Here is a 15,150-nt window from a genome sequence, read left to right as displayed (position 1 = left end):
ATGATGAAAGAGAACATATGTTTAATTTTATAAGAAACTGCTAGATCTTTCTCCAGAAGGTATCATTTCATACTTGTATCAACAATGTATGAGAATTCCTATTGCTCCACATCCCAGTGAACATTTAACTTGGGGGTCTTTTTAGTTTTTACCACGTAGGTGTGTATGTAGTGGTATCTCACTGTGGTTTTAATTTGCATTTCCTTAGTACCTAGTGATGTTGAACATCTTTTCATGTATTTGTTGGTCATTCGTATATTTTCTTTTGCAAAGGGTCTGTTTAAAATCTTTTTCTACCTCTCCCCTTCTGTGCTGGCTTGAGTTGGAGGGGCTCCAAACAATTCTTGCTTTGGTTTTTCCACCTGCCTAATCAGGTGCACATTCATGATGGGCTTTGTAGTCTCTTGGTAAAACTCACAACCATTTTGGCTCTGAAGAGCCAAATTTGGTGTCCGCCAGGTCTAGATATACCCTTAGGCAACCAGACAGGAAGAGTCAAAAAGATGTCTTTATCTCAGTATACCCTCATTCTACCTACATCCAGTGTTCCTGCCCCACTAGACACAGAACAGAAGGAAGGCTTTGAGTTCAGATGTGAGACAGATGTGGGTTCAAATCCCCACCCCAGCCTTTAGTCCATGAGCATTAGCAATCTGAGTGCCACTCTTCCTGCTCTGTATATGGATGAACATACTTTCAGGGTTATTGTAAGGATCAGAAATTAGGTGCATGTAGAATCTGGAATGGAGTAAGTCCTTAGTAACTTCTGCAAGCCATTACTCAAAAAAAAAAAAAAAAAACCTCTATGAGGTGCATACCTGTGTGTGCATGCTAAGTCGCTTCAGCTGTGTCTGACTCTTTGCAACCCTATGGGCTGTAACCTGCCATGCTCCTCTGTCCATGGGATTCTCCAGGCAAAAACACTGGAGTGGGTTGCCATGCCCTCCTTCAGAGGATCTTCCTGACCCAGGGACTGAACCTGCATCTCTTGCAGTTTCTACATTGTAGGCAGATTCTCTACTGCTGAGCCACCAGGGAAGCCCACTCTATGAAGAAGGTACTATTATATCCATTTTACAGATGAGTAAACTGAGGTACATAAACCGAGATAACTGCCTAAGATCACAATGAGTCAGAACTCGAGTCCACACTACCAACTTCAAAAAAAATGTTAAGGTAGTTGCAATTACGATAATGGTTACTTTGTACTTCTATGCTTTGTTTTCTTTTGAAATTGCCTGTCCCCATCACTCAAGATCCAGCCACCCCCAGAGAAGACTTACCTTCTCCCTCTCTGGTGCTACAGCCCACTTTATATTTCCATTATCTGTGACCATGTCCCTTCCTGGAAGAACTCTTGGCCACATTAGTATTTCTGTTGCCTAAGCAAGGAAGCTAGCACAGAGTGGGGGCTCAGTAATGTCCGAATGAACAAACAAACTTGACAACCATTCCACGTTGTCCCCACATCGTTGTGCTGTTCACAGTATCAAGTCTTGTGCACTTCTGGGGACGGCTGCAGTGTGAGTCGTCCAGGGAATCTTCCACTGAGATGTGGCCCCTCCACAGCACAGGATTCTATAGGAGGAGGCTGTCTTCTTCCCTCTGCTTCAGGGTCTATGACAAGCCTGTGCCACAGACAGAAGATGCCACACTGTGGTTTAGAGGCTGAAAGCTGGGCTGCTTGCCTCGGAGTTGGCACCAAGTCATCACCCCCATCTCCAAGGGCCCTCTGTGGCCTCAAAAAAACAGTCGGCCGGAGATGCTGGCTCTGAGGGCCAGCCAAGGCCCTGTGGTTTGGCAGAAGAAGAGATCATTGTCCAAACAGGAAGTGGTCCTGGGGTCTCAGCTGACCCTAGATTTTCCCAGGCAGGGCTGGGGCTCATAGCAGCTGAACTGAAGGCTCCCCATAGACTCACAAACAATTCCACCCCTCCGGAGTGCTGTAGATCTCTCTCCCCAGCCAGGCTCCCTACCCCCATTAGCACTGTATGCCCAGGGTTGTTGACATGTTGATAGCAAACCGGTCAGGCTAGCTTCCCACCATTCACCCTGGATGGGGAGTGGGGGGATACCAGGAACTGAGAAACCCTGAGCTGAGCTGCAGATATCATGGGGTACAGCCCAGGAGAAGGCTCAGCCGCTGAAGTCAGGAGGTTGAGAAGACCATGTCTTCTGTGTGCAGTGAAGTCACTGGCAACCCAGAAAAGCCACAAAATTTAACATGAGGCTGGGCCCTGGCCCAGCTTAGTGGATGATCTCAACTTGGACACAGACTTTTAGACAAAAGACGCACAGAACTCCCACCAGTTTTTCAGTAGTACTAGGAAAAGCACTTAAGAACTGTCACTTACAGCGGCCCCCTGCAGGGATGGAAGCAAAATGGGGCTATTTGGAAGCCTGCAGCCCTGTCACTCAGCCTGAACTGCACAGAGAGGTTTGAGATTTAGGCTAAAGGTCACTGATCCCATGGATGGTTTGATGTATGAAGGGAGGTGGGATGATTTATTTTTCCTAAGATGAAAAATGACTTGATGTTCCTTAGGGTTAGGTCCTATAACCCTCCCTTCATTCCATCTTTCCCTGGGTAAGCTCACTGACACCCATGGCACGCTCATCACCTATACACTGATAACTCATGTATTGATCTTCCAACCCAATCGTTTCTTCTAAATCCCACACTCACAGGTCCAAACGCTTACTCAAAATGTCCTCTTGGTCTCCAAAGCACCTCAAACTCAACATGTCCAAAACCCAATTCATGACCCACTTCTCAAATCTGGCCCTCTCCTAAATTCTCCATATGGATGAAGAAAAACTCCGAACCATTCCGCCGCACAAGGCAGAGGCAATGGTGACGCCCTTCAACCAGTCCTCGCTCACACCCACCTATCTATAAATATTTCGAAATTTGCCTCCCCAACATCTCTTCATTCCTTCCACTTTTCTACATCCCCCACCTCCACCCTGTCCCATTTTTATCTGGATGGTTGCAACCATCTCCTGGTTTCCAGACATCCACTCTGGTCCCCTCCAATCAGTACATCTCTACAAGGAGTCCTTCCAGCCATTCTTCCCCTCAACTACTCCTACCCCGCCTTCAGATTTCAGCTCAGAACCACTTCCTCCAGGCAAATACCTCGTGACCTTTCTTAATAGGATATTAACTCCTTCCTCAAACGAGTCCTAGTTGCAGTTTTACATTTGGGCCCCAGTACACCCTGAACTCCCTAAGCATAAGACTGGGTCTTTTGTGTGTGTGTGTCTGTGGGTGTGCTACTACCACACCCCCAAGACCAAACTCAGTGTCTTACACATGTTAAACGCAGACATTTAATACTTATTGAGTGAATGTCATTTGTTTATACTCACCCTCAACCCAGTTAAACTAATCATCACCACTGTCTTTTGATCCACTGTTATCTCTGGGGCTTCCCTGGTGGCTCAGAGGGTAAAGCATCTGCCTGCAGTGCAGGAGACCTGGGTTTGACCCCTGGGTCAGGAAGATCCCCTGGAGAAGGAAATGGCAACCCACTCCAGTACTCTTGCCTGGAAAATCCCATGGACAGAGGAGCCTGGTAGGCTACAGTCCACGGGGTCGCAAGAGTCGGACACGACTGAGCAACTTCACTTTACTTTACTTTATCTCTTGCATGGATTATTGTGTTATGTCTGTCTGTCCAGAGCACGCCCTCTTCCAGTATGTTTTCTACACTTCAGCCAGAATTATCTTTTTAACAAGACGTGTCAATCACTTGTAATTCTTCATTACTCCCAGTAAAGTTCAAATTTGTAATGTGTAAACTGCTAGTTATCTACCCAATGATGACTGTCCTCTTGTTTCTTAGTAACATAACCCTGATTTTAACAAGACAGCAGGGGGCCCTGCTAAAAGGGGGCTTCTGAGAGGTTTGACAGGAAGTATAGAAATCAGACACATTGGTAATTAAAACTTGAAGGGTTATTATCTTTCCAAAGGCCAGGATTTCCTTTCTTCTAGATAATGCTGTGTCCCTATAAAATACCTGTAAATGAAATATTACTCATGTTACCAAGTTCTGCCAATGAGATGAAAATGGATGCTACTGGTTCGAACTTCCAAATAAGGTTCTCAAAGTGGGAACAGACAGCGACCCGTGCCTCTTTTGCCCCTCCTTAATTTCTTCGCCTGCTTTCCACCAGTTTCAAGGACTGGGGACTCAACAGCCATTCTAAAGACATGAGGTATCAATGAGAATTCCAGCCATGTGCCTTAGATGGCTGAGTAAAAACAGCCAAAAAGGACCTTGGTGTCCAATAACTGTAGAACTTTGGACTTCTTTTATGTGAGGAAACAAAATTTATATCTTAAGTCACTGATATTTTCCTAGCAGTTAAACTGAAACTTGATACTGGCTTTAAAGTATTTCCTCATCTGACCTTTGTCAGATCTTAATCCTCCCTAATCTCCTACTCAAATTTAACAATTCAGCTATGCTGAATGTTTTTCAGTTCCTCAAGAATATTTCTCTCCATTTAAAGTTATTCCAAGCTGCTCTTTCTGCCTGGATTACAGCGCCCCCCCACACCACACACACCCCCTCCAGCTAACTCCTTCTTATCCTTTGGATCCCAGCCTGAAAACCAGCTCTCCAGTGACCACGTGAGCTAGATTAAGATGCTCCTCTTTTCTGGTAACAGAAGAGTTCCTCATCATGCTACTCATTATGCTCAGAACTGTGGTATTTTCTTGATTTTCTCCTCCCTGAAAGCAGGAAGCCTATCGTGTTCGAAACTGTATTCCAAATGTCCAGCTAATTCCAAATAACTCCTTCTGGAATAAACAGAGCAAGTGAATGATGGGAATATGGGCTTTCCTGGTGGCTCAGTCGGTAAAGAATCAGCCCGCCAATGCAGGGGACCCGGTTCAATCCCTGGGTGGGGAAGATCTGCTGGAGAAGGGAATGGCACCCACTCCTGTATTCTTGCCTGGAAAGTCCCATGGACAGGGGAGCCTGGTGGGCTATAGTCCATGAGGTCACAAAGAGTCAGACAAGACTTAGAGACTAAACCACCACCAGAGAGCTAAAGAAATATATTGGGTTTGATATCTGTCCAATGTGAAAGATGAATGGGAATGGTTGGTATATTGTTATCTGTTTATTATTCACACCGTGCCCTGTTCCAAAAAGGATGGAAGGAAGCAGGATGGCTGCAGGACCATCTCCCTGGGAGTGTTAAGGAGTTCACGTCCTCTTAGAGACACTGGTTTAGGAGACTCAGGACAGTCTGGAGGAGGGAAGAGTGCTAAGAAAAGCAGTGGCATCTCACCCTATCTCATCTTCCATCTCCTCACTCGTGGGCCCTACTTCAGGAGTAAGCCAAAACCATCGTATTTTCTTGATTTTTTTTCTCCTCCATGAAGGCAGGGCGCCTGTCTTGTTCAAAACTATATTCCATATGCCCAGCTAATTCCAAATATTCTAACGAATAGCGGAAGGATGCAGCAGGGGAAGGTTAGCAGTAAAGCAGGAGCGGGTTAATTCCCAGGAAGGCACACCATCCCACCCTCCTTTCCTCCCCCTGGTGCCTACTGCCGTAAAGAGTCTGGTCTTCTCCGAAGGGCTCTGGCCGGGCCTGGGGTCTCCAGTGGAGACGAGGCAGCTCACACAGTCTGTAGGTGGGGGCCCACTGCTAGCTGCAGGCTCCGGGCTCTGCCCCGCCGTCATGGCCTCCATCCTCCTCCTCGTCAGACTGTGCCAGGGGCGTGTCTGCTCCGCCGTCACTGGCATCGGGGCTGTGCGGGTTGGTGGAGGAGTCGGAGGACGAGGAGGAAGTACGAGATGTCGTCCGGTCTGGCGTGGGCACTGGCAGGCTCGGCTCCTCAGGACAGTCGTCCGCCCCTGCCCAGAGAGAAGAGCCGGTCATGGCCATGAACAGGGGTTCAGAGGACTCTCGGAGAGGATGTGGCCAGGAGACACTGAGGCCCAGGGAGTTGACCAGTCACCCCGCCAGTCTCCTGGCTCCCAGTTCCCCTCACTTCACTAAGCTCTAGAGTGGAATCAATCAAGTTGCAAGTTCAAGTTCTAGCTACGTCACTTCACTTCCATGCTACTGAGAAGCTTTGGGCAAGTCACTTCCCCTCTCAAGGACTCTGCTCCTCCTCTGTAAAATAGGGGCGCCAACATTCCAGAGGGGTTCTCAGGACAAAATGTGAGAATGCTTATAAAATGTCTGGCACGCACACAAAAAAAAATGTCTGGCACATAATATGCCATCAATAATAGCAGCACTTTTAAGTAAGACAGTATCCACTAATATCTTACACGTTAAGCATGTGGGCTTTGGAATCAAGACAGCCACGGTTCGAATCCAGCTTTTCCACTTTCTGGCTCTGTGACAATTTCTCTGAGTCTAAAATCCTTCTTTCATGTATATATAAATATACATATATATATATATAGTATGACATGTGAGATCTTAGTTCCCCAACCAGGGTTCAAATCCATGCCCCCTGTGGTGGAACGCACAGAGTCTTAACCACTGGATCACCGGGGAAGTCCCTCTAATGTCTTTCTTTATAACATGGGAATAATCCCACCAGCCCTAATAGGACATAGTAAGGATTGAGATAATACATGTAAAATTCTTTAGCATGGTATTAGAAACCTAATAAGGTGCTAAATAAATATGAAGATGACTAAAACTGCTTCAGGTGTCTAAAGATCATATTTTTACATTATTTATTAATTATGTTAACTAATTACATTGATTTCACAAATTAAAAAATTGACAAAGACTAAGGCAGTTAGTTGGGCCTGCTGAGAGGTTTGGATTAGGAATCTGTAACCCAGCTTCCCCCAAGGTCAGCTTCCCTAAAATCAGGACAAGCAGCTGCTTCGTGGGTGGAAGAGCCCACGCCAGCCCCTCCGTGCAGACTCCCCCACCCAGCTTTGACATCCAGCTCTGACCAACCAGTGCCCACGGGCCCAAAGCAGAGGGGCATACCAGATGTCTGGGGGGTTGGTGGAGGGTCTTCACATGGCAAGAACACGTCTGCTCCATCTTGATCCCCCAGGTCGATAAGCTCCACTTGCTCAAGTGTGTCCACATTCACCTCCATGGATGAGATACTACCTATGGGGGCTGCAGATCAAGAAGGGGGCAAGTTGGGAGGAGCCAGGCCAACACTGATCAGATGGTCAGAGACATCTGTCAGGTCTGGAGATACATGTTTAAATGGCCCAGAAAACCATTGGGGAGGGACCAAGGTCCAGGACTATAGGACTTCCTCCCTGCCCCGTCCCAGTCCCTTTTCCCAGGACTCAGAACTCACGTCTGTGTGACTCAAGATGCAGGTGGGACAGGGGGAAGACAAACTCCGTCTCAGGCTGTAAAATGTCCTCAAAGAATTTCTGCCGCTCCCGAAGCCGGAGCTGCTGGCGCTCCAAGGCTGCCCGCGGATTTGGGTCCATGTCAGCTCCTGGAATAGCAAGGAGAGCTGTGAATCGGAGAGGGGACTCCGTTGGGGGCCTGGGCTTGGGGAGCCCCCCTGCAGCCAGGATCCCAGCAGTGGGGCCTCTGGCTGCAGCCTGGACACTCCTGGACTCGACTCCCTCTTTCCCTTCCCTGAAACAAAATCCACTACCACAAAGTTCAAGTCTCACGCAGAGGCAGGGCTGACCCTAGCTCCACAAAGGGGATGTTAGTTCCAGGCACAGCAAGAGAGGCTCCTCTGTATTCAGGGAACACAGCCAATGGCCACGTCTCAGGATCATGCCCTTCGGAAAGGGGCTGGAGGGGCTGGCTCAGCTCAAATGGGGGAGGCATTTTTTCCACTTAATGGACCCAGCCTCTCCTCGGAAGGCGGGGAGAGAGGACAGAATAGAGATCTCAGAGAGGAAGGTCCCTTCCTCCAGTGCTGCGACTCCGGTTCCCCCCCTCCCCCGCCATCCTTTAAAACCCAGACAAAAGCTAAAGCATCCCCCTCCTCTCTCTCTCTCTACACATACACACACTATCACCTGCATCCCCTCCAAACCCTGCTCTTAAGTCACAGACTTGACTTCTAGACTTGGCTCTGTTCTTAAGGAAGACATCTTTCTAGCCTCAGTCTCCGCATCGGAAAATGGCATCGTCCTCCTACCTGCCTCTAAACACAAGGCACAGCTCCTGAGGGTGTTCTGTAAAAACCTTCTGCGGTCCCCAGCTATTTAGAGGACATCATCCTTCTCTGCCTCCCACAGCTCTTTATTTGCGCTCCTCTCCTCTGACACATCTCACTGGCCGATCTCCCCACTAGTCAGCGAGCAGCAACTGGAAGGGTGCGATTCAGCCCAGGCCCTCTAGCCCCCCGTGCTGAGAGCTTTCCAGAACCCCCTTCACTCCGATTCGCTCCGCATCACTTCCTGAGCCCATCACCGGAGGCAAGGCAGTAGCTAGCTGGAGGACCAGATCGTCATCCTCCGCAGATTGCCTTCCCCGCCTCATCTGGACTCGGCATGTCCGAGATCCTGGCCAGTCCACTGGGCGCTAAGGGTGGGCCACGAGCGATCCAAACCCCCAGAGGGGCCAGGCAGGGCCAAGGAAGTGGAGGGAGACCATGCGGCCAGAGCTGGCAGCGGAGGAGGGAGACGCTGACGCTGATTCCTGGGAAAGGCTCTTAGTGCTGCCGCCCAGGTCACAACGCTAAAAATACCCAGGGCCCCTGGGGCTGTCTGCTCCGGCGGGGGTGCGGGGGCGGGGAAGGGCGAGCCAGAGGGTTGGGGAACCGGAGGGGACCACGGGCTCCGGGACGCCCCCCTCTCTTTCCCTCTCGCCCCCTCAATCCCCGGAGACTGGAGGGGGCTGCCCGCCTGGGGCGCCGCGGAGCTAAGCGCCGGGGAAGGGAAGGGGGTTGTTTACGTAACTGAAGGTGCAGGAGAGAGGGGTGGAGGGAGCTGAAAAGATTTGGGGGGTCGAAGGCGGCCAGAGGCCCGGCCCGTGGTGCAGAGAGCTCCCTCTCGGTCCTGCCCCACCCAAAGTGGAGTCAGAGCGAGCGAAAGAATTCCCCAAAAGGGGACACGCCGCGACCCTGGGGGAAGCGGGGAAGAGGGAGGGGGGCCTCCGGGGGCTGCACTCGCGCTCGCCTCCCCCCCGCGACCCCCGGCCTCTCGCGGCACCTGCGCCCGCCCCGCGGAGCCCCTACCTGCCGCGCCCGGCGCCCCCGCTGACTCAGGCTGTCCGCTCCGGCGCGGCGGCGGCGGCGGGGGCGTGGGAGCGGGCCGTGCCGACCGGGGTGGGGCTGCGCCGCCGGGTCTCCCCGGGGACGGACGGGCCCCGGGAGCCGGGAACGAGGAAGCGGTGGCGGGCGGAAGTGGGGGAGGGGCGGCGGCGGGCACACGCGCTCCTCGCCGGGTGCCGGGCGGCCGCCGGGAGCCCCCACGGGCGCGGGCGCTCGCAGTTCCAGGGCGGGCAAAAAGTTCCAGGCACGCGTTCCGCCCCGCCACTCGCCGGGCCCCCTGGATGCTCCGCCCGGCTCCGCGCGCTCCCGGACACTTGCTGCGCCCCGCCGGCCCGCGGGGACACGGCCCCCCGCACCCCGCCGCTCCCCGACCCCCCCGGGGGGCCCCGACGCAACCTCCGCGCGCCGCCACCCGGACTCCCCGGCACCCTCGGCCACGCTCCGCACTTTGAGGCGCGCACCCTTCGAGAAGGCGCTCGCGCGGGAAGAGGGTCTGGGGACCCGCGGCCGCCCATCAAGGCAGGTGCACAGCGGCAGGGGCCCCCTGCCCCTGGGACTCACCCCCACAGCCCACGGTTCCTGGCTCCGGGACGATCAGAGCCGCCGCCCAGGTTTCCAGAGCACTGGGCGGGGTGGGCGCCGGGACAGGGCGGGTCGGGGGTGGAGGGGTGGGCCGCTGCGCCGCGCCCCCAGACGCCGGCGGGGAGCCAACTCCTCCAGAGTGCCGAGAGGGGCGCTGCACGTCCCGGCCGGCGCGGGTGGAGGAGTGAGACGGAAACCGTGGGCCCAGAGGGGAAAGGCTTGCCCCTCTCGCGGTGCCTCCCGGCTCAGACTAGGGCCAGACACTCCTCCTGGACCGAGGCTCTCTGTTCATTCTCGTTCTCTTCCTCCCTTCCACCCGGCGCCCGCATGTAGATCCAGAAACCTCCCGATTCGGGGTGCGGGGCCGTCGGTCAGAGACGCTTCTGCCGTGGGGTTACTCGATCCTTCATTCAGCAAACATCCACGAGCAAGCCAGAAACTAGGAGTCATCCCTGCCTTCTCCCTGTCCTCCGCTGCCTACATTAAAATACATCTCCATTAACTGTCGATTCTCTTTCCCAAATAATCTTCGCAATACACCGTTCGTCTCCGTTTCCACCACCAACCCTCGCGCGGCTCCATTCTCTCTGGTTTTCTCTCTGGTCCGCTACGCTCCGTCCCCCGCAGCAGTGAGTCATCACTATAGAGTCCAGAGCACTAACCAATGACCCACATGGTCATTTCAACACGCAGGTCTGAGAGGGGTGAAGTGGGGAGGGAGGGGGGAGTCAAGAGGGAGGGGACATATGTATACCTATGGCTGGTTCATGTTGATGTTTGGCGGAAACCAACACAATATCGTAAAGCAATTATCCTTCAATTTAAAATAAATAAATGTTTAAGAAACACACAGGTCTGCTGCGCCACCCTTTGTGAGAATGAAATCCGGGTGCTGATATCTAAGCTTAAATCCCTCCTTTGTCAGAACGAAATGCAGGTGCTGGTGTCTGAGCTGAGTCTTAAATGAGTTCAACTGGCGGAGAAGAGGGGGAAGGGCATACAGTAGGCTGGAGCGGAACGGTGGGGGTGGTGGCGGGTGTGAAGAGTTGTGACCCATTCAGGCTTCTCTGTCAGGGGGCCAGCACTCTGTACAAATACCTAAAGTTCTGCCTCTCCTATTGTACTGAGATCTCCAAACCATCCTGGGAAATAAATACAGCAGGCAACTTTCCCATTATTTTACAAGCAAGGAAACTAGTTTGTGGCCAGCAACAAGTGCAGTAGTCAGGAGCACAGGCCTGGGAACCAGGCCCTCTTGAGTTGTAAACCTAGCTCTGGTGTCTAGCCAGCTGTGTAAACAATTTCTCTGATCCTTGCTTTCTTTGCCTATTAGGTAGGAATAATTAATCCCTACCTCCTGTGAGATAATTCATAAAAAATGCTAAGTGCAGGGCTCGGCACTCTGGAGATGCTCAGTAAACATTAGCTGTTTTGATTGTAATCGCTCCTGAGAAACGGAGGCAACTGCTTTCTTCCACGAATTTCTGAAATTATAGGAAGTATGCTCAATCTTCTACAGAGCTTATTATGTGCCTGTCACTGTTCTAAGTGCTTTGCATGTATTAACTCTTTTAAACCTCTTAATAATAAGAGGTAAATGCTGTTTTTCACTTCCATTTTACAGGTACAGAAACTGAGACATAGAAAGGTGAAGGGACTTGTCCAACTGAGTGATGGAGCAGGAATTCAAAGCCAGGGTGGCTCAGCAGCAAAGAATTCGTCTGCAGTGAAGGAGACCCAAGAGACATGAGTTCTAAATCCCTGGGGGAGGATCCCATGGAGAAGGAGATGGTCACCTGCTCCAGTATCCTTGCCTGGGAAATCCCATGGACAGAGGAGCCTGGGGGGCTACAGTACAAGGGGTCGCAAAGGGTCGAACACGACTCAGCACAGCACAGCACAGGGCTCCACAGCCTGTGCTTAAAACCCCGACTCGCAGTCTGTCCCCCTTTGATCCTGTCGCAGTTTTCATCTTCCAAGAAATATTTTGGTCAGTTTCACTCATTAATGGATGGAGTAGATACTTGGTCCCAGTTTCGAGCACAGAGGAATGAGGCCAAGTCAAAAGTACAGTGGCTAAGAGCTCAGTTCCCCCTTTTCAGGCCTATCCTTGAGAACAGGAATGCATGGATTATTCTGAGCTACCCCCAGCATGGTAACAGATCAGGAACCTCTCTGTCCCTTCTGTTTGCCAGGTATTTGCCACATAAAAGGGTGGAGGCGGGGGAAACATCCAGGTTAGAAATAATTTAGGGGCTAAGCTGGAAGGGCCTTTGCCAACAAAGGTCCAATCAGGTCCGACTAGTCAAAGCTATGGTTTTTCCAGCAATCATGTCTGGATGTGAGAGTTGGACTATAAAGAAAGCTAAGCGCTGAAGAATTGATGCTTTTGAACTGTGGTGTTGGAGAAGACTCTTAAGAGTCCCTTGGACTGCAAGGAGATCAAACCAATCCATCCTAAAGGAAATCAGTCCTGAATATTCATTGGAAGGACTGAAGCTGAAGCTGAAACTCCAATACTTTGGCCACCTGATTCGAAGAACTGACTCATTTGAAAAGACCCTGATGCTGGGAAAGACTGAAGGCAGGAGGAGAAGGGGACGACAGATGAGTTGGTTGGATGGCATCACTGACTCAATGGACATGAGTTTGAGTAAACTCTGGGAGTTAGTGATGGACAGGGAGGCCTAGCGTGCTGCGGTTCATGGGGTCACAAAGAGTCGGACATGACTGAGCAACTGAACTGAAGCTGAAAGGGAGTAAGTCGCAAGGAAGGCCCAGGCAGCAGACCTAAGGGTGGACGGCAGGAGTTGAAAGGAGCAGTGAGAGAGTAGATGGCTTATACTTCTGGCTTCCATCTAGGATGCTGAAAGCTGGGAAGAGCATCCTACCACACTAAAAACAATTTTTTTAATTGTTAGGTAATTGTAAAATTATTAGTTTTGTTGACCCCATCAGTGAGCTGAGATTGCCAAGCAACTGATTAACCTGAATTATTCCAAAGAAGGGCAGTCACCTCCAAGAAGTAGGATACAGGCACTGGCACACCTATGAAGTTGGAGAAAAGCAATGTCTCCATGCAAACAGGTAAGAAGAGTTCAACTACAAGTTTTATTGCTAAAGGCCCGGTGCAGCTATGAGAGGATAGAATCTATGGGAGTCACAGACACTAAAAGTAATCATAGAAACAAATAAAACAAACCAAAACCAAATTTTGTTCAACTCCTGACAAGATTGACTCAATTCTCTACACTAACAGCCTAAGAAGAAGAGATATAAAGATTTCCAAGCAATCTTAATACTGAGCTCAGTCTCTGCTGTTCTACACATTATGTTCAGAAATAAAAAAGTTATAACACACACATGAAAAGGAACATAACAAAAACAAAACAAAACAAAACCCTGTTTGTCAAGAGACAAAGCAATCAACAGAACCAGACTCCAGACTTAGATAACTCTCTGGAGTTATCTGCCAGAACATTTAAACAACTAAAACAGGATGTGAAAGACTGTGTTGGAAAATATGGACAACCTACAAAAACAGAAGGGGATTGTTAGCAGAGAGGAGTATAAAAAGGAGTCATATGGAAAATTCTAGAAATTTTTAAAACATGTAACAGATTCAAAGAATGCCCTTGTAGGCCTTATCAGTAAACTCAACACAGCTGAGGAAAGAATCAGTAAACTTTAAGATAGGTCAAGAGAGACTACCCAAATGGAAACAGGAAAGAGTGGAACAAAACAAACCCAAAAGAGGGATTTCCCAGGTGGTCCAGTGGCTAAGACTCTGCACTCCCAATGTAGGGGGCCTGGATTCAGTCCCTGGTCTGGGAACTAGATCCCACTTGTTGCAACTAAGAGTTTGAATGCTGCAACTAAAGATCTCGAATGCCACAATAAAGATCAAAGATCCTGAGTGCCACAAGTAAGACCTGGTGCAGGCAAATAAGTATTTTGAAAAGCCTGGAAGATCCAAAGCTAACACCAGCATAATTTGAATCCCACCCACCCACCCACCCACACACACACACACACACACACACACTATTAATAGAAATAATGGTCAATAATTTTCCAAAAATAATGAAAGGACCACAGAGCCAAGAAATGCACAGAATCCAAAAAAATATTAAATACCAGTAGAGAGGACTTCCCTGGTGGTGCAGTGGATAGGAACCCACCTGCTAATGCAGGGCACACTAAAGTTCCGATCCCTGGTGTGGGAAGAGTCCACATGCTACCGAGCACCTAAGTCCATGGGCCAGAACTACTGAGCCGCGTGTTGCAACTCCTGAAGCCCACGCACCTGGAGCCTGTGCTCCGAAGCAAGAGACACCACTGCAATGAAAAGCCTGCACACCGCAACAAGAGAAAGCCCGCTTACAGCAACTAAAACCCAGCACAGCCAAAAATAATAAATAAATAAATAACAATTTTAAAAAGCAGACTTCAAAAGAAGGATTGTTACCAAGGATGAAGAGGAACATTACCTAATGATAAAAGGTTGTTCATTTCAGCAAGAAGACTTAGCAATCATAAATGTGTATGTGTACATCTAGTAACAGAGCTTCAAAAGCGTGAGCTAAAAATAGACCTAAAATAAGAAAGAAAAATCCATAATACAGTTAGAGGATTCAAAGCTTCTCTCTCAGTAATCAGTGAAACAAGTAGACAGAAAGAAAAAGTAAGAATACAGAAATCCGGAACACTATTAACTAGCTGTTCTGATTGACATTTTTATAGCACTTTACCAGCAGAGTAAACATTCTTTTCAACTGCACAAAAACATTCACCAAGATACATCATCTTCTGGGCCATAAAACAAACCTCAACAAATTAAAAAATTTAAATCATAAAAAACATATCTCGTGACTATAAAAGAATGAAAATATAAATAACAACAGAAAGAGATCTGGGAAACACCCCAATACTTGAAATAAAACACAAGACTTCCAAATAACCTTTAACGAGTCAAAGATAAAGTCCAAAAGGAAATTAGAAAAATATCTTGATTGAATAAAATTGAGATGTTGCAACCAGCCACCAAAAAAGCTCCCAATGTTCCTTGCCTTCTGTTTATTCATACTTTTGTATAGCTTCCTTCTGCACGCTATCAAAGTTATTCTATGTGACCAATAAAACACGGCAGATGGTACATCATGTCCATAAAAAAATTTTTAAAGACCACAACTTCCATCATGGGTGTGTATTCTCTCTGTTGTTTGGATCACTCACTCTGGGGGAAGCCAACTATTATATTTTCAACAGCCCTATGGAGAGGCCCACAAGGCAAGAAACTGAAGCTCCAGCCAACAGCCAGTGAAGGACAGAGGCCAGCCAGCAATCCATGAGTGATCATGGAAACT

The 15,150-nt window shown here is 49.5% G+C and overlaps 2 protein-coding genes and 1 long non-coding RNA gene across 3 annotated transcripts in view; 1 reads left to right on the top strand and 2 right to left on the bottom strand.

Annotated features, from left to right (window-relative positions):
• Positions 1-5,124: 5,124 nt before the first annotated feature.
• Positions 5,125-7,454, bottom strand: DBNDD2 (dysbindin domain containing 2). Its single transcript, XM_043478453.1, has 3 exons — positions 7,316-7,454; positions 6,988-7,125; positions 5,125-5,882 (listed from the first exon to the last, which is right to left on the bottom strand). The coding sequence occupies exons 1-3, from the start codon at positions 7,452-7,454 to the stop codon at positions 5,674-5,676; spliced, it is 486 nt and encodes a 161-aa protein (XP_043334388.1). The 3' UTR covers positions 5,125-5,673.
• SYS1 (SYS1 golgi trafficking protein) overlaps positions 7,331-15,150 on the bottom strand; it is a 31,367-nt gene continuing 23,547 nt past the window's right edge. The window contains exon 4 of the mRNA XM_043478459.1: positions 7,331-7,462. Coding sequence (XP_043334394.1) covers positions 7,456-7,462 — 7 coding nt within the window. The 3' untranslated portion in view covers positions 7,331-7,455. The remainder of the gene's footprint in view (positions 7,463-15,150) is intronic.
• LOC122447826 lies at positions 9,530-10,286 on the top strand. The gene is made up of 2 exons (XR_006271391.1): positions 9,530-9,725; positions 10,118-10,286. It is a non-coding gene; the product is annotated as an uncharacterized LOC122447826 (long non-coding RNA).

This window comes from Cervus canadensis, chromosome 10 (assembly GCF_019320065.1).
Source record: "Cervus canadensis isolate Bull #8, Minnesota chromosome 10, ASM1932006v1, whole genome shotgun sequence".
Lineage (NCBI taxonomy): Eukaryota > Metazoa > Chordata > Mammalia > Artiodactyla > Cervidae > Cervus > Cervus canadensis.
Note: the sequence above shows the minus strand (reverse complement) of the source record. Positions and strands in the feature narration are given on the sequence as shown.